Genomic DNA, 18105 nt, shown 5'->3' on the forward strand with positions numbered 1-18105 from the left:
CCGTGTAAGAATGAGAGGAAGGATGATTGAACCACCACCGCCCGGATTCAATGTAACTCCGGTCAAGCCGTCATAGTGTTGGAAGATCCGGAAGGGGGGGGGGGAGTAGGTGTGGGAAGGGTTGAGGAAGAAAACGAGGAGGATGAGGGTGGAGAAAGAAAGAAAGAAAAACAAAAAGTCTTGCAATCGAGTTTCCTAGTTGGACCATTCGGACTGGTTCCTCTCCAAGACTGGCCTCTGATCCCAGCGATTTCCATCGATGCTCAACTCGTCATCCTCCCTGCTCCCCTCCTCCAACGCACTGTCGGCGTCATCATACTCGCCACCGTCCTCGCTACTGTATATGAAGAACTGCACAAAGATGCCCATGTCTAGGAACAGCGTGCCCAGGCTCCCCGCCAGCCACGACAGGTTGACCAGGATATACTGCCCGTACACGCGACCGGGGTCCTCGCCGGGCCGGCAGCCGTTGTTGGGGACGCTGTCGTCCCAGCACTTGGGGTCGAAGGCGAAGATGGACAGCACATAGGTCAGGTTTCCGAGGCAGGCGAAGAGGAAGAAGAGCATGCTCACGCCCTCGGTGCTCTTCCTGCGGTAGTTGAGCAGCAGCTGCGGCAGGCGCGAGCCCAGGTACAGGACCGCGCAGAGCCAGCCGAAGATCTGGCCCCAGAGATCAAAATGGATTTCACCATGAGGGTCTTCGTTGTTATTGTTGTTGTTGTTGTTGTCGTGCCCGTCCGATGACCCTCTTCCTCCGTGGCCACGGCTCAGGAACCAGCCCGCCACGCCGGCGGCAATAACCATGAGGACGGCGACGGTGTTCCAGGCCACGCGCTGCAGCGTGGTCGACGGCGGCGGGGGGCGCGCCGAGGGCTCGATGATGGGCACGACGGGGTTCACGTGGATCAGCCTGTCGGACCAGTCTGAGCCGCGTCGTGGGCGCAGGTCGGCGCGGTCCAGGAGGCTCGTCCGCTCGTCGGGCAGCGTGTGCCCGTTGCGCCCATTCCCGTTCTCCTCGTGCGCCGGCGCCGCCCCATGGGCTGCCTGGCCGTTCCCGTGCGAGCGAGTGCGTTTTCGCTGGGCGGGGGGCGCGACCACCTCGTCCTTCCACGTGAAGCCCCTGTAGTAGAAGCACTGTCCGAGCAGGACGATGTCGGCGATGGTGTAGTATATGGCAAGGATGATCATGGTGGGCAGCACGCCCTGCAGGACGGCGCCGAGGATGTTGAAGACATCGCCGAGCAGCCAGACGATGATGAACTGGAGGGAGAGGCCGTCGGCGGAGGAGCGGCGGAAGTTCTCGATGATCTGGGGGGAGAAGACGACGACCCAGCAGGCGATGGATATGGATCTGGAGAAAATCACACATGACACTTGTTAGCAGGAAGAAAAGGAAGAAGGGAAGAGAGAAAGAACCACATGGACATGATGAACAATGATTATCTCTGGGAAAGAACGTACCCGCAAATTCCAGATATTGCCTCGACGTCGAGATTCAATGGCCCTGGTGGTGGCACCATCACGGCAGATTTTCTTGGTCGCGTGGAGTGATCGCGGCTGAACCTTTTGTTGGGGCAAGGAAAAGAGAGGAGGATGCAGGAAGGGTCGTTTCAAGAGATGGTGACAGGAGCGAGAGAGTTGGAAATTATTTGTTTGGATGTCGCCAAACTGCTAGAGCCTACTAAAAGAGTGAAGTAGGCTGCGGCTGAAAAAAAGGAGGGGGCAAAGACAATGGCGCCTTGAAAGGAAAGGAGTCCCATGGTAAACTTGGAAAAAAAAGTACGAATTTTTCTTCTCATTCACACAGTGACGCCTTTTCTGCCCGTAGTGTTTCTTGGCCTGGCTTTCTCTCTCTCTCTCTCTAACACGGAGACTCCGAGCCCGGAGGCAGTGTCAGGCCACCCCCTGCAGCGATGATCAAGAAAAAATCGAAAAGGTTGCCTCTAGACAGCCGCTAAAGTTTGGACCAAAATCTGGGGTACAGAACGCGGGGAAGGCGGGTCTATGTCGCCTATTGGCCTGGCGTTGCGGTGCTCTGTAACACACCATTTACTATGGTAGAGGGGAGGGCCACCTGAACGCCCAGACGCCCCAGGGACTTGGGTCTGTCAGATCCGAGCAGATGGATGGGCTGGCTGGCTGTACAGATCGATCAGATCGTGGCTGAGATGAACCCCAAGCCAGGTTACGCACGCAGGGAAATTACACGGCTCCAAGTACTGTACTATGAACTGTTTTATTTATTTTTTTCAGGACGAGGGAGAGAGACAGGGAAAAGTAATAAAGCCTTGTAAGGGACTGATTCGTGAGATTGATCGTGAATAGTGTCCCTGAAAACGAAAAAAAGAGTTGAATTACTCTGCACTCCGAGCAAGTATAAGTAAATATGCTTGAGTGACGCAGGATCTGAAAACAATTGTAAGGTGGAGGGAGGTGAATTCGTCATCTAGCGGTACACAATTGTCTAAGGACTCGATGCCGAGTCGCTTCTTGTTCTCTTGACCTCGAGATCTTGTCGGCTTGTTCTCTGACACTTCATTTTGCTTTTCCCCATTTGTGCACCAAATTCAGATTTCCTCAATGTCTCACTGGGTGGGCCTTTCACTCTCCTTGATCTTATCTCAGCTCAACGCCCAGCCGATACCGGCATCTGTCATACAATGCGAAATCCATAACGCCCGTGGTTCTCAAAAGGCATACTATTCTGTAGTTCATCAAAACTTGCGTGTATACCAAAAATTTGGTATTTGCCTGTCTTGATAGCGACAAGCGAAAGGTTGATGGTAGACTTGAGTGAGAAGGCAAACGCCGACCCGGCACCGGAGGGTCGGCGCCGGAATTCTGAAGAGCCTCGGTCCCCGCTGGACGGCAGAGAACACAACAGATTGATTTATCAGCGTATCGGAGGTGCTGGGCTGCCCCTCTAAAAGTCCCCACCAACCCGCCGATGACGATGTTCAACACAAGAGCCGTCATTCGCAAAAGTAATTTCCTGACTCGCAGCTAGGTGCGGTTCTCCTTCTTCCCATTTGTGGACCTATTCCTGCTCTTGTGCCCCGGCGTATCGTCCGCATCCCAACCTATTGCATGTAAAAAGTCGCCCTTTCTTCTCTAGCCCCCAGTTGCTTTGGTACTTACCATCTTAGAAATAGCCCTCCTCTCGAGAACATGTCGATCATACCTGACCTGCCCACCGTGGACGACGACGCCTCCATGCTCTCCGCCAAGTTCGGCCGCGAGATCGCAAACTACTTTGCCGGCTCACCCCTCAACCGCGTCGGCTTCCTCCGCGCCGACCACGCCTTCCTGCGCTCCGCCTTCTCGCACCCGTCCACGCGCTTCCTGCTCCTCAATGAGCTCGCTCCCCTGGTGGACGAGAGTCAGAACAAGTTGGGCTATGTCAGCTACTCGGACGTGAAGGGGTTCACGGGGCCGGACCCATTCGAGAAGAGCGAGGAGGAGCTGATCAAGAGCTTCCGCTCCGACGAGGAAAAGCCGCTCATCCTGCTGCTGGGCATTGACGAGGGCAACAAACTGCATGCACCAAGCACAAGCGACACCTTTGGCTACAAGGAGTTCAAGGGCAGGCCATATTTTGCAGTCGACGTCTCGCCGCGTGGGCAGCTTGCCGAGGAGGCGAGCAAGGTGGTCGAGGCCGTGAAGGCGAAGGGGTACTCCTTCTTGAAAAACCAGAGGGCAATGAACCTGGCATATGGCGAAGGTCAGCCTTTCCTTTTCCCCCGCCCTTTCCTGACAGGGGATGTGCGCCAACAATGATGAGATCTTGATGATTTGAGGCTAACCCGATTTATGCAGCGGCTGTATATGCACAGGCGAGATCGATGTTTGACTGGAACACCCGAAACCCCTACTGTGCGCAGTGCGGATCCAAGACGCTCTCAGTCAACGCCGGAGGCAAGCGGACCTGTCCACCCACAGATCTGGCAGGCGGGACGCTGAAAGAACGAGGTCCATGCGCATCCCGACAGGGCGTCTCCAACATCTGCTTCCCGAGGACAGACCCAACCATCATCGTGGCCGTTGTCTCAGCTGACGGGTCCAAGATCCTGCTGGGCAGGAACAAGAGGTTCCCTCCACACTGGTACAGCACGCTGGCAGGCTTTCTCGAGCCGGGCGAGTCGATCGAGGAGGCCGTCCGGCGTGAGGTGTGGGAGGAGAGCGGCGTGAAGCTGAGCCGTGTGGTCATCCACAGCTCACAGCCCTGGCCCTTCCCTGCCAGCCTGATGATAGGCGCCATCGGCCAGGCCCATCCTGGCGACGGCGAGAAGATTGATCTAGGAAATGACCCAGAACTGCAGGATGCCAAGTGGTTCACCATCGAGGAGGTCAAAGAGGCGCTGGAAAAGGGCGTGTCTGGTCTCGGCGACCCAGCCCCTGAAGGGTGGAAGGAAGGATATCTGAGGCTGCCACCGCAGACGGCTATTGCCAACCGCCTCATGACCGCTGTTTGTGAGGGTTTCGTCGGGGCATCATCCAGGATTTGAGGTTTTGGCCGAAGGCGGAGTCAAAAGACTGAGCAGGAGAGTAACGTTCACAGCGTTTTAGATACATTTTCGATGGTTCTTCTTCTTCTTTTCTTCAATCTAGACACATAGATATAGGACAAGAGCCGTATTCAGAACAGATTTTGAAGTGTTTGAAAGAAAAAGAAAGTGTCCATACTTCAGTTCACATGCTTTCATCAGGATATCAGGAAAGTCAGGCGATTTCAAGGTTGGCCAGCCCAAACAGGAGACAGGGGAGGAGACTAAGGCGCCTGTGGCTGTGGTATGTGGGTCGTTATCGATAGAAATAGCGCTAGTTCAAGTCTGGTCTAGCGCAGCTTATCCGCCCATCATAAAAATCACGTCGGCAGCTCTCGAGTTTGTAACAATTTTCTTCCTTTCCTTCCTCACATCAGTACGGGTTACTCTCTACACCGTCATGTGAAGAGAATACCTCACAATACTGGAGGCTCCGCTACGGCGGCTTGCTGAGGGTCTTCCCATATTCCCTATGGATTTTCTTCCGTTCCCGGCCTCCTTAAGCAACGTTTTACCGACCACCTAACTGCCAGGCACGTCGTTCCTAGGTCCCTGGCGGTGGAATGGTCGCGACATACAGACGAACACCAAGAGACGCTTTGCAGCAGAGCAAAACTTTCATAGCATGATGGGCCACGTACTAGACCTTGGAGAGTAGAATTTGTCGAGGGCGAAGGATGGCGAGTGGACGTCATATCCCCCGCTGCCTGTCTGTATGCGCACTCGTAGACTCGACATGCTTCGTATGCTTTGACCCAGTATCGACATGAGGGGTATCTAGATGGGCGCCGAGAGCACGGCGGCGGTCTGAGGCAGGCTCTGCTGCGCTATGGCCTGAGATTCATATGCATGAGTCCAGCCTCGGTAAAACGCTGTGTATCATGTTCCCACGGTACATGATGTCTTGGGAGGGCGGATGCGAATGCACTTGGTCCAGATGGAGGTCATTCATGGCGGGATCTCGGGAGATGTAAATATCTGCCTGTGGCAACGCATTTTTTACGGCAGCTCTTCGAAATCATCATATATTGAAAATTCTGCTACACAAATCTCACTCGCGGATCCAGTCTTTCTTTTACTCTTCAATTTGGAATGCTTTCCACATGCTCGAAAAACTCAACGCGAGATCGAGCGCTGCTTAGTTGATCAGAGTCACGTGACCCCACCAGATGAAAATGTGGGGCCCTGAACTTTTCGTTTGACTGGAGCCAAATTCCTCTAGCGAACTTTCCTTTTCCCCCCTCCGACCAAACGACCACGACAACCACCTGAAAGGCGTAATAATCCTCACCATTAGAACCTCAAGATTTCTATTGGAAGACCGTCAAGATGTCGAAGATCACGGTCGCCGGAGTGCGCCAGAACGTCGCCGAGCTCCTTGAGTACTGTCAGTAAAAAAAAATCACCTCGTCGCCAATTCATCCTCACTCGTCCTCTGCCGGCCTGTAATACTGATTGTGTGTCCCCTCAACAGCCCTGGAGACCAAGAAGCGCAACTTCCTCGAGACTGTCGAGCTTCAGATCGGCCTGAAGAACTATGACCCCCAGCGTGACAAGCGTTTCTCCGGCACTGTCAAGCTGCCCTCCGTGCCCCGCCCCAACATGGCCATCTGCATTCTGGGTGACCAGCACGATATTGATCGTGCCAAGCACGGTGGCGTCGACGCCATGTCCTCCGACGACCTGAAGAAGCTGAACAAGAACAAGAAGCTCATCAAGAAGCTTGCCCGCAAGTACGATGCCTTCATCGCTTCCGACAGCTTGATCAAGCAGATCCCCCGTCTGTTGGGTCCTGGTCTGTCCAAGGGTATGTCATTGAACGAAATCCTCAAGCCATCGTCTCCATTCTGTCCACACAAGGAATGCTCTTCTAACATTTGTCAATTTCTCAACAGCCGGCAAGTTCCCCACCCCCGTCTCTCACGCCGACAACCTGTCCGACAAGATCACCGAGGTCAAGTCCACCATCAAGTTCCAGCTGAAGAAGGTTCTGTGCATGGGTGTCGCTGTCGGCAACGTCGGCATGACCCAGGAGCAGCTGGTCGGAAACATCATGCTGGCCATCAACTACCTGGTGTCCCTGCTGAAGAAGGGCTGGCAGAACGTCGGTAGCCTGACCATCAAGGCTACCATGTCTCCTCCCAAGCGTGTCTACTAAGTGGTCGCTACATTTGAGCACGGCTTGCTGTCCGTCTTTGCAACGATAGGAAGGTGGCACAGGAATGTTGGGCCTGCGGTACTAGCTAGCTAGCAAACAACCACAATGACCAACAAAGCTCGACAGTCTGGGCTTGCTCCAACCTGCAAACGCCTTGTCCTCTGCCAAATTCTTCATGATCACCTTTCTTCTGAGATGCTATCTGATCACCCTGACCTTTTCTAAGTCTCTGTTACATTATGAGGGTTCCTGAGTAACGTCATCACCGCCATGCACATATCCCATAGGTAAGGTCGCGACTTATACTCTGGGGTCTTGAATGAAGCCCAGACACGCTTTCATGCAAGTATACAGGCCCATAGGCCAGAAGATCATCTCGCATAAGCCCCAAGGTCGAAGTCAGGAAGAACCAAAGCTCGCCACGTGGCTAGGATCTCTTGAACGCAGCAGATGACATGAGCACACCACCTTCAAAGTTTGCAAGCCACGGCTCCCGCCCTGGTCACCACAAAGGATCGATACGCGTTCAGCAGCAGCGCTTCGCACTTCATAGGATCCAGTCGCCTAGGTCAGGAATTTTCTCCTGTGGCAGGGACATAGCCGCGAGGCTGACCCCAATCTCTGCGCAGGTGATGCGACGATCCTCCCCAAGGGCTCGGTTTCCTGTGGGACACAAGTGCGATCCGACCTGTTCCAATGGAGCGGTCGAGTTGCGCTAGATGCTGAAAGAACAAATATAACTTAAGCTTTGCTAGATCCCTGCGAAAACTGCAAGACTCAGAGAGCCTGTGTATAGATTGGCTGTAATCCTGCAGAGAAAGGATCCTGACCCTTGCCGCTGAAAGCTAACATATTCCTGCTCCAGGAGGGCGGTGCGTGAGGCTCATTTATTTAGCGGTTAACCTCTTCGCTTTCTCATTCGCACTGGACCCACTTTACGACATTAGTGGACCGCATCCGAGCCCAGGCGTCGACTTATACACCAAGTTCGCAAGACGTCTCCTACTATAGCTAGGAGGAGTGGATGAATAAGTGGCTCAATTGTTGAGCTAATTGGCTTGAGGATTTCGTGTACGTCCATCATCGTAAACAGTACAAGGCTATGGGGACTCGTGAGAGGATCGTATAAGTATAAAACTATGCATGAAGCCATGCGTTTGTTGGGGATGGAAATGCATATGGTTGCAACAAGCTGCAGATACCCTCACAGGTCACCATGCACTCGACATCTGGCATAAATCTTCTAGCAATGGGCGCAAGCTCAGCCTCTGCTGCGTCGGCCGTTTATACCCAGCCATGCCCCCTCTACGGACAAGATTTGCCAGCGCCGACGAGTCTCTCTACGAGCAATGTTTTCCAGGCCGCCACAAGCTCGCTCAATTCACAGCTTGCAGGGACTCTGAACGGGACGAGTAATGCGACCTCGCTCTTCGGCACGCTGGACACCGAGGCGACGGCCTTCTCGGTGGAGTTCTTCTCGCTCAGCGAGGACGACCCATTGTTCACATACCATTACACACCCTCTCTGTTCAGCCAGAACAACACTGGAGTGGCGTGGGTGAACTCAGACTCAGTGTACCGGATTGGGAGCGTGTCCAAGCTGTGGACAGTCTACCTGTATCTCATCACGGCCGGGGATGGGTCCTGGAATGATCCCATCACCAAATACGTCCCCGAGCTAGAGGCGATCGCAAAGACACAAAAGTCGGACCCAGTGAACAATGTGAACTGGAACTCCATCACCATCGGCGCGCTGGCCAGTCAGTTGGCCGGCATTGGTCGAGATGCTGTGTACTCGCCCCAGTTGGCGTCCACGCTGGAGCTGCTGGGGATTCCGAACCAGGGCGGCAACAATCACTCTACATGTGGCTCTTTGTCCCTGGATATTATGACCCCGTGTAACCGATCACGTATGTTCTCCTCTCCATACAAAACGATGAAAGGAGATACAATGAGGACGTGGGGCAGAAGAAGGAAAATAAAATGACTGACCATCCGCAGAGTTCTTCACCGACTATCCAACACAGCACCCCGTCGTGTCCGCCTTCCAGACCCCAATCTACTCCAATGCAGCGTACCAGATCTTATCTTACGCCATCGAGAACATCACAGGCCAGACCATGGAGGCCATCTTCGACCAGCACCTGGTCGCAGACCTCAACCTCACCTCCACCTCCTACGCCGCGCCCAACACGACCACCAACGCCGTGATTCCCCCTTTCGACACCACCATCAGCTGGTTTAGCGCCGACCTACACGACGAGACCCCGGCAGGCGGCTACTACAGCAGCATCAACGACATACGCGCCATAAGCAAAGCCATGCTCAGCTCAGCCCAGCTCGACCCGGCCGTCACGCGGCGGTGGATGAAGCCACACTCGCTCCTCTCCAACCCAGACGCCATGGTCGGCGCCCCCTGGGAGCTGCAGCGCGCCCCAGGCAGCCCTTACCTGATGATGATGACCAAATCCGGCGACGTGGGCATCTACGCGTCCTACGTCGTGCTCGTTCCGGAGCTCGAGGTGGGCTTCACCGTGCTGACGGCCGGCGCCGGGTATCAGGCGAACGTGGAGATCCTGGCGGACGTGCTGGCGGCGGTGCTGGTGCCGGCCGCACGGGCTGCCGCCAGGGACGAGGCCAAGGCCAAGTACGAGGGCGTCTATGCAGACGCGGCGACGGCTTCTAACATCACGCTCGAGGTGCTGGATGGCGAGCCCGGCCTGGCGCTGACGGGGTTCACCTTTGGCGGCGAGGACGTGATAACCACCCTGCTGGATGAACTCTATGGCAGTAACATCAGCGCACACCTGTACCCAACGGGCTTGTCCACGGCGACGTCGAACGGGACTACGGCCAGTGCCTGGAGGGCCGTGTACCAGTTGGACCCGGAGCTGACGGACCCAGGTGCGTTCTCGTCGGATTGTGTCAGCTGGGCACAGGCGGACAGCATCATTTACGGTACGTAATCCTCGATACATTCTTTGCTTTTCTTAAAAGAAAAAAAAAAAAAAAGAAAAAAGGAAAAGCAAGAAGACGCAGGTCTTAATTGTCTTTCCTTCCAAGACTTTGGCTGACATTGAACTTTCATGTAGGAGGAGTGGGTCTGGATGAATACCTGATCACAACAGCTGGGGACAAAGTTGTGAGTGTGACGCCCAGAATGCTGGGTGTTGCAATGACACCTAGCGCATGAGGAGATGAGGTTTTGCGGTGACGTTGCAATATAATACATCAATGTAAGATCGAATGGCCTTGCTCTTCACCATCGCAACAGAGGATAGACATGGGATTGAAGGGCTCCTCATTGACACATCAGACAAGGCCTCCCGCATTGGGGGGGGGGGGGGGGAGGGTTGGATCTATATTCAAGTAATGGTCGCTATGTAATGTTGTTGGCACTTAACTCGACGGATGTCATGGCTGAGCAGAGCCGCTTGACTGTGTAACAAAATTGTAAAGTTGGAGGCCAAGGGGAAAATACTTAGCCAGACAGAACACAGTACAACTGCGGAATCAAGTCTTCCGGTCACAGCCAAATCCATCAGACTCGTCACTGCAGGTAAGAGAACAATGTCATTCCGAATCCTGAAGACGAAAAACTCTGGTTTGTCGACGGGCGAACTGCCGCAAAGGAGAAGTAATGCCTTTGCCGAACCGATGTTTCCCAAACGTCAACCGGAGATTTCTGTCGTTCAAGAGGCGAACTGGCAAGGAAAGACAGAGGGAGGGTGGACGGGTACGTTGAGGATATCCCAGCATGTCAAAGTAATGGGGCAAAGCCAGCGATTGGCTACTCAAGCTCTATCTAGTTGATGCGGGGCGCCTGAAACAGGCCTGGGGGTCCCGTTCAGGACTCGTCTGGATCCTGGAGGATTCTTTTTCTGGCACTCCTCGAGGAGACGATGGGGTGTTCGTGGAATCGATCAAGAGATTTTATCGAACAGGCTGGACAGGATGAAGATACCTTTCCTAAAGTCGAACCTTTTCTGCTGGTTAGTTACTGTTGGTATGGTTGCGATAGGTGTTTCACTGATCCACTCGGTGTCCCGATACAGTAGGCCAAGCTTTCTTGTCTTGACTCCAGGGCCCTGCAGAAGTTCTCGACACTGGAAACCTCTCGCTCTGAGGAAGGAGACCTGTCGATTTGCCGAATCTCGGTCCCTTCCGATCGGTGTTGCTCCACAGGCATCTTCTTTTTTCTGCACTATACAGTCATCTACAATGCTTTTAGGTCAGTCCTGTTGGTGACACAACTTTTGACCTGGCTGCCGTGTGGCAGACGATCATGGGTGGGTTTGCCATTGGGGACTCTAAGTACTTTGTATCTACGGGGGGCTGAGACAGATCTGTCTGATCCATCTTCACTTTTTACAACAAGAAAGCACTCTGCGTTTGTCTCACCCATCAGGTTCTCCCTTCTCTCTTCTTCTCCTTTTTCTTTTCTCCTCAACGCTCTTCAAATATTTGGTGTCGAGTTGTAGACAGCCATTCATGTAATTTTTGGGGGGGTTAGGTACAACAGTGCATCTAATAGATAGTATAGGGGTCCAATTATAGTCAGCGCCCAAGGTGGGAAGAATAGGCTAGTGTAATGATAAATGAACCCCCACATTATTAAAAGCCGTCTGTGCAACGGATCAGTGCCTTTTCTTCTTCCTCTTGTAATGAATTACTTGGTACTTGGTACCATAGAATATTACGCGCTGACCAATGCATCCATACCACCACTTTCAGTCTCGCAAGACAAAAACACATGTATGGTAATAATATCCTTCTGGCTCCTTAAAGGCCAGGGACAGGCAGTGGCAGAATCTATGTTCATCATTTATACTATGCACTAGATACATAAGCTTGTTAGTCAAGCCAAGATACCTTCACAGTAACCTCCGTGCACTGTCACAAGTCCAAGCGCGCATGCCAGCGCCTACCCCTGTGTACTACAAGACAATAGGTCGATGCGAGCAGATGGAGCAGCTACCGGCAGCAAGTCCGCAGACGATGTGACAGACTAGGGGGTCGTCCCGCGAACTGCATCTGTGCGTTGAAACGCTCGAGAGCCCCCCATCTCATGGGCCAGCACGCCACTACCTCCTCGGAAGCTTGAGTTGCCACCTCGCCGGCGAGTCAGGAGGGACTGACGTGCCACGCAGATATTCGTCCTCGTTCTTTGCCCAGAAACTCACCGTCTGCTCACATTCCCAAAGGTCGCGACGATGCCTGTCTCAACGTCGCTTAGCGGCTTGTCTTCTACTCGACTGGACGCTGCGTGACTGTCATCGACTTGCCCCTCCTCAAACGCCTTGTCTCGACGTACAGCATCTTGTCCATAGACAGTCACCGTACGCCTTTCGTCTGATATTTTGGGTCGTCTACGGTTCTTCCTATCACGCAAAGAGATTGTGACTATGCATTGGTACACTTACACGTCACATTCACCATGCCCCCCCAGCTTGAATTCTGATCTGCAAGCCCTCTAGACCCGAGGGAGAGGCACTACCCGGCGAGGGTGTCATCAGAACTGTTCCCATGTGTATAAGCCACATTGGCCCAAGTCCGTGCCACTCATCGAAAACGGTACATCGCCGTCGGATGCAGTAGCGGCTTCAGCAGCCTCATCTGATCTTTTGAAGTCCTTGTCAAGAAGCTCTGACTCTAGCTCCTGTTGTCGAGACGCTGCGGAGCGTCTGATGCTCCACAGCCATGAGCTCCAGATACTAGGGCCGGATGTCATTGTCTGCTCTGCCATCTCATACATGGACATCACGGGCGGTTGACACAGGACTACGCAAATTTCATGGTCTCTTCTTTTTTTCGAAACTTGTTCCGTACATAGAGATATCATGAAATCAGATGTGGTGGGTTTCCAGGCGATACGTAACCCATCTACTCTGTTATTTCTCTTTTAGAACACTCCTTGTCCTCTCTTCATCTCTTCTCTCCTCCTTCGAACCATCGCCACTCCATGTTCAACTGAGAACAAAAGCTTAAATATCATCACCAGTGGTGATAAGGTGATACGCTTCAAATTCGATATGCAAATCCCTTCAGCGTCTGTCATCAGTCACTGGCCTGCGGCAAATTACACCAACCCGGTGACCAGAGGACCGGCGGCTATCATCGTCGTCTCTGTCCTGCTTTTCTTGGTCACTACGCTTCTCGCCATTCGAATCTACACTCGCTTGCGAATATCAAAGGGTTTTGGGCTGGATGATGTGCTCATATTGGTGGCCTATGTAAGTCTCCATCTACCGCCATTTTCTATTCAAGTTGTGCATACAATGAATTTAACAACAAAGTAGGTCCCAACGGCCGCTTTCGCCAGCATCTCCTTCGTGGCACAGGTGGACTTTGGCTGGGGCAGACATGTCTGGGATATTCCGCTCAACTTCGTGACTCCAGGCTTACAATTGAGGTGAGCATCATATGTGCTCAAGCCATTACTATCTGAGCAAGTCCTGGGTCCCAGCATTATACTAAACTCCTAAGCAGCCTGGCTTCACAGTTGCTGTTCGACCTCTCCACGACGTTGACAAAGCTCTCGATGCTGTCACTGATCTACAGAGTTGTGTCTATCGATAATAGCCGGTACAGATACATTGTAATCGCAGTTGCTGCTTTCGTCAGCCTCGACGGCCTGATCTTCTTCATACTCGTCACTTTTCAGTGCAGGCAAGTTGGAGCTCGCCCCATGTTGACGAGACTTTTTCCAAAAAAAAAAAAAAAAAAAAAAAAAAAACCCCATAGCTAACAGTGAACACAGTCCCGTTTCGGCATACTGGACGTTATCTATCGAGCCACAGATGTGTATCAACCAGCCCAAGCACCTACTCGCTGCCGGGTGCATCAACACGATTACGGATTTCATCATCGTCCTCATTCCGATCCCGTACGTCCGTCGTCTTAAGCTGCCTCGGAAGCAGCAGATCATAGTCGGCAGCCTATTCGCCGGCGGTGTATTCGTGACGGCTGCTGGAGCCGTGAGGACTGCGGTCACCTTTATGTCCTACGATGACCCGAACAAAGACCTGACGTGGAACTCTATTTCCGTCCTCATCGTCAGCGCTCTTGAGCTTCACATCGGCATTGTAAGTCTAGATTCTCATTCCATGAGTGCCTGGCTCCGTTGATCAACTTCCATTTGCTAAACGCTATATCGTTCTCTTTATCTAGATCTGCGCCTCGATCCCTTCTATCAAACCCTTCTTCGCTCTCTATCTTCCTCAAGTACTCGGACTCTCAGGCTCCTGGCGCTCCCGCCACTCGCAATCCCGTCTTGCAGCGGAAAAGGCCATGTCGCAGGAAGCTCTCGACCCAGATTTCTGGCACGTCACGCATCGAGGGTCCCTCGATTCCCCGGCTGCAAGCACGATCGGGTCTCCATCATTGGTGATGCAAATGAGAGGAAAAGCCCCGATGCCAGGCATGCCGACGCCAACGCGCCCGCCGCGAACACAGTCCACCCTGCGAACCTTCTCCACAATACAAGAATCGAAACAATACCGCGGTTCACTGCGGTCTGGGACGCCGACAAGCATGTCTACGACGTCGACATCAATACTCGGGCCCAGAGCCTCGCTAGCACAACCGCCAGACTTGAACAAGCCGCTGCCTACGATACGAACGAACTCGATTATGGGCTCGTGGTCCGTGGCGGAGGGCGACGAGGAGGGTGGCTCGTCAAATAACATCATGAGCGTTTATCAGTTTGTTCCTCATGAGGATGGTCATATCAGTGTGTACAAAACCAGAGGAGATGGCCATGGAGGATGATGAGGCGTGGAGGATGTTCTATTGTTCTTCGCTGGATGCACCATACCAACCTACTTGGGGGTTTTCACCTAATTATATACCGGGCCTGCGAGCGCCATTGGCCTGCAAGAGATGCTTGCCAGCGTAGTAGGACGAGGTCCACCACTCAGCCGGATTCGAATCTCGGCGAGGATGTGACCCTCTCTACCACTCACGGGTGATACCTGCGTGGAGCACGCTCATAGGTACGGCCGCTTGACACGAGCCATGGCAAGTCAAGATCTAGTGCGCTCGAGTACTGTAGTACAGCTGTTACTCTTTCGTGGCTAGATGAAAGAGCCCTCCTGGACCGAAACCAGATACAAAAGGTCAATATACAAGCATGAACTTCAAGTCACGTGCCAAGCTCTCAATGTGGGTGTCAACCCTGTATATTGTGATCATTTCCCAGACAATACAAGACGGACAGCGTAACATCACCATTAATCGTGGCGCAAGGCTCATTATTGTCCTACTTTTCATTCAACCACATAGGTAGTGAAGTCATCATCACCAAATCCGTCTTGCTAAGACTCTTTGTCAAAAGCGTATTAGAATGTATAAATCAGATGTACAACACTGTTTGTATATAGGAAATTTAGCCGCCTCAACATAAAGTTCCAGACCTGACCTTGGAGCATCATATTAAAATAGCTAGCGAAGATATAGCAAAAGAAGCCAAGCTGAGCGGTTGAAAACTGCGCGTTAGCCAAAGTATCTCGTAACTGACCCGTATAATCCACTCTCTATCAGCACCGAAGCCGTAAGTGTAAATGCTGTCGGTTTGACTGAAGGCGACGCGGCAACTTTTGGTCTTCGAGCATTGATACGTAAGCGCTGCTCAGTACATTCTAGATCTCAATAGAGTCATCGTGTGATCCTGAAGTGACGTAGTAGCCGTCAGGCGAGAAGACTACATATATAAATCAACCGCTATGGTACTCGAACCTCGATATTCAGACATCGCTTTGTACATCCCAGGTCCGAACAGTGCAATCCCATGATCCTGAGGCTCCACTACAACCGTCGGACGAGGAGACTGCAGACAGGGCACATTCGCTGTAGCCTTCGAGTGTCGATGTGGAGGTATCCCAGTCTTCCGGTCACGTTCTTCAAACACAGACATGCTCCTCTAGGTAATATGTTGTCACCATGACACAAAAAGAGCGCCGTACAATTGATTTGTGATATCCAATTTCGTCACAACGAAAAATTTTATTTACTCTTGGACTGTGCTCGGGGAGGACCTGGCGGAAGAGAGGGTGGAATAACTGAACGAGTCCAGTATTATTATTGTTTTTCAGGAAGAGAGAGAATGAAACGGAGATGCTGTGGACGGTTATGAACGAGCCACTTTGAAGGTTCAGGAGTTTCCCTACAGTCACGGCGGACAAGGGACTAGGTAGAAGAAGATGGTGCCAACTATTCGCTTGAAGTTGTTGAGAAACTTGTTTTCCATAGTGTCAGGGTCGTAATCGATTCCTTTGTACTTTACTCGATCTCGGCAACGATCTAACCAAGTATTAGTATATGTGACCTCTCCGTATGTACGTTTTCTTAAGAACGCAGAGTGACTTCCTTGGCTGAGCGGAAATGTCAAGCATTTTACCAAACATTATGAAGATATCCTTATTGTTGACGAGGCTGAAGCAATCAGGGAAAGAGAAATTTTATCATATGTATTTCGCTAATGCTGATACATATCTTCCTTGTAGCCACAAGCACGTATCGCCATTCATGCAAAACTCGCAGGTCATCCTTGATGCCGAAACAATTGAGCATCCTCCTTGCAGTTCGACTGCATCTCATTCAATGGCCAGTGTTTATCATGAACCACCAGTCCTGCATACTGCTAGACAAAATGAATGTAATCAAACACTTTTCTACTTACATGATAACATTGAGAATGTTTCTAATCCTTCGCTGGTATGTCTTTTGCTTGTTTGCTCGAAGGTAAATGGCCGGGCTTAGTGGTCTATGTGACGGAGGTAGCTAGCACAGTGGTAGAAGTGTTGAGGCCTTGATGGCCTCTTGATGTGTATGTAAGCCTTTGGCCCTTTACCTTTTCTCACATCTATCTGTTGTATTAACTATCTACAAACCCGAGATAGCAAATTTCAGGAGAGCTTGACTTTTTTTACTAGGCCTGATATCAACACTGGTCATAGCACTTAGAAATGAGCTACCAGGCTCTCAAGTGCTCCGTTGCAAAGTGGTCACCAGTACGTGCACTGGCTAGTGCCCTTATATCTCGTCACACTCTGTTTCGGCTCGGTTCGTGTTGTTCTGTGTACTTTATATAAACACTTTAACAATAGTCAGATGTTATCAATGATCTTGTACTGATTTGCTGATAGATAAATGAATCTGTATATGGGCTACATGCGGCACTGTAGACATTGACTCTGCCTCGCGGACAACGCAGGCGAGTCACAAGTTATGTGTGAGTACTTGTACCATCAAATGACACTATTTGGATGATAGTACACGGTGTACGTTCAATATTAGCAATTTTAGAATTGCTCTTATGAATCCAGTTTCACGAGGCAAATAAAATCTACCTGAAGTCCTGAAACCAAGTTGAATAACATCTGGAGGTTGAGGAAACGCAAATTGGCCGCCCCGCCCCCATCCCCAAAACGAATAAAAAAGAAATCGCTTGGTAACGGCAGATCGTAAACACCTGGGCAGAATTGGATTCAATGAGTCAAATGACATTGAGAGGGATCGAGCTTTGTTCTTTTCATGTTTGGTTACCTGGAAATTCTTGCGAAGCGTAAGTGCCGCAAACAACTGTACCTGTAGAAGATCTACGCAACTTGCATCGGCTCCTCTGCTCTCCGAACACAACAACCTCTGCGTCCAGTTTTTATACTTCATTACGAATGGAGCTTGGTTCGTTTGTTGACGAGAGAATCGTATCTCCTCCAGCTTTTGGTGAAGCGAAAACCTCAAGAGTTGGGGAAGATCGCAATCTGAAGAATTGTGGGTGGTTCGGAACGGAAACTGTTATTGAGCATGACACCGGCCAAGCCGATCAATTTATCTGGTTTCATTCGCAAACCATAAAATTCGTACTGGCATTGGCGTGTCGTGCTTAACTCGGAAAGCATAAAAAACCCCTCCCGGATGCTTTGCTCGCGTACCACAGGCCCTTTTTTCCGCCTAGAAAAGCATAAACGTTGCTTTATGTGTTCATAATCCGAGTCATGTGGTTGCAGACATGGTGTTTCGGTGAGTGCTGCTCTGGCAGTTGATACGACAATACTATGTAGTGCGCTGTGGATAAGGTTTTGCCTTGCCCGTTCCGAGGTTACGGCGAGCGTTGTCCATGACACAGCTGGCTTCTGTCGGTGTGCGTTGAATGGTTCAAATACAGCGTGAATGCGATCAGCACACATGTGCGTGAGGGCCAGCTTCCGGCTGGACGGCATGGAATAAATAGACCACGCGGGTGTGTGCTTTATACGATATCTGGGACGAGACGCTTGTGGTCCGGGAGCGGTGGACATCTCGAGCTATTAATACTGGATGGTGTTTTACTGCAAGCTCGCATCATTATTTTAATTACTTGCCGGGATTTGGTCGGCACATTGTGCCTTCAATAGCATGGAA

The 18105-nt window shown here is 51.7% G+C and overlaps 5 protein-coding genes across 5 annotated transcripts; 4 read left to right on the forward strand and 1 right to left on the reverse strand.

Annotated features, from left to right (window-relative positions):
* Positions 1-195: 195 nt before the first annotated feature.
* M406DRAFT_59256 (uncharacterized protein) lies at positions 196-1520 on the reverse strand (the record flags this gene model as incomplete). Its single annotated transcript, XM_040924629.1, has 2 exons — positions 196-1351; positions 1462-1520. 2 exons carry the CDS (start codon positions 1518-1520, stop codon positions 196-198), a joined length of 1215 nt encoding a protein of 404 aa, XP_040781132.1.
* A 1648-nt stretch (positions 1521-3168) lies between these two features.
* M406DRAFT_248494 (uncharacterized protein) lies at positions 3169-4505 on the forward strand (the record flags this gene model as incomplete). The annotated part of the gene is made up of 2 exons (XM_040916533.1): positions 3169-3721; positions 3817-4505. The coding sequence occupies 2 exons, from the start codon at positions 3169-3171 to the stop codon at positions 4503-4505; spliced, it is 1242 nt and encodes a 413-aa protein (XP_040781133.1).
* A 1289-nt stretch (positions 4506-5794) lies between these two features.
* On the forward strand, positions 5795-6868 carry M406DRAFT_354308 (60S ribosomal protein L10A). The gene is made up of 3 exons (XM_040922884.1): positions 5795-5931; positions 6019-6351; positions 6440-6868. Exons 1-3 carry the CDS (start codon positions 5874-5876, stop codon positions 6700-6702), a joined length of 654 nt encoding a protein of 217 aa, XP_040781134.1. The 5' UTR covers positions 5795-5873; the 3' UTR covers positions 6703-6868.
* A 1125-nt stretch (positions 6869-7993) lies between these two features.
* M406DRAFT_218143 (beta-lactamase/transpeptidase-like protein) lies at positions 7994-9365 on the forward strand (the record flags this gene model as incomplete). The annotated part of the gene is made up of 2 exons (XM_040915523.1): positions 7994-8612; positions 8704-9365. Coding segments are annotated over 2 exons (1281 nt in total), but the record flags the coding sequence as incomplete, so codon positions are not given.
* Positions 9366-12734: 3369 nt separating this feature from the next.
* On the forward strand, positions 12735-13902 carry M406DRAFT_232296 (uncharacterized protein; the record flags this gene model as incomplete). Its single annotated transcript, XM_040915898.1, has 5 exons — positions 12735-12935; positions 13002-13114; positions 13192-13365; positions 13454-13787; positions 13873-13902. Coding segments are annotated over 5 exons (852 nt in total), but the record flags the coding sequence as incomplete, so codon positions are not given.
* Positions 13903-18105: the final 4203 nt, after the last annotated feature.

This window comes from Cryphonectria parasitica, assembly GCF_011745365.1.
Source record: "Cryphonectria parasitica EP155 unplaced genomic scaffold M406scaffold_1, whole genome shotgun sequence".
Taxonomy (NCBI): domain Eukaryota; kingdom Fungi; phylum Ascomycota; class Sordariomycetes; order Diaporthales; family Cryphonectriaceae; genus Cryphonectria; species Cryphonectria parasitica.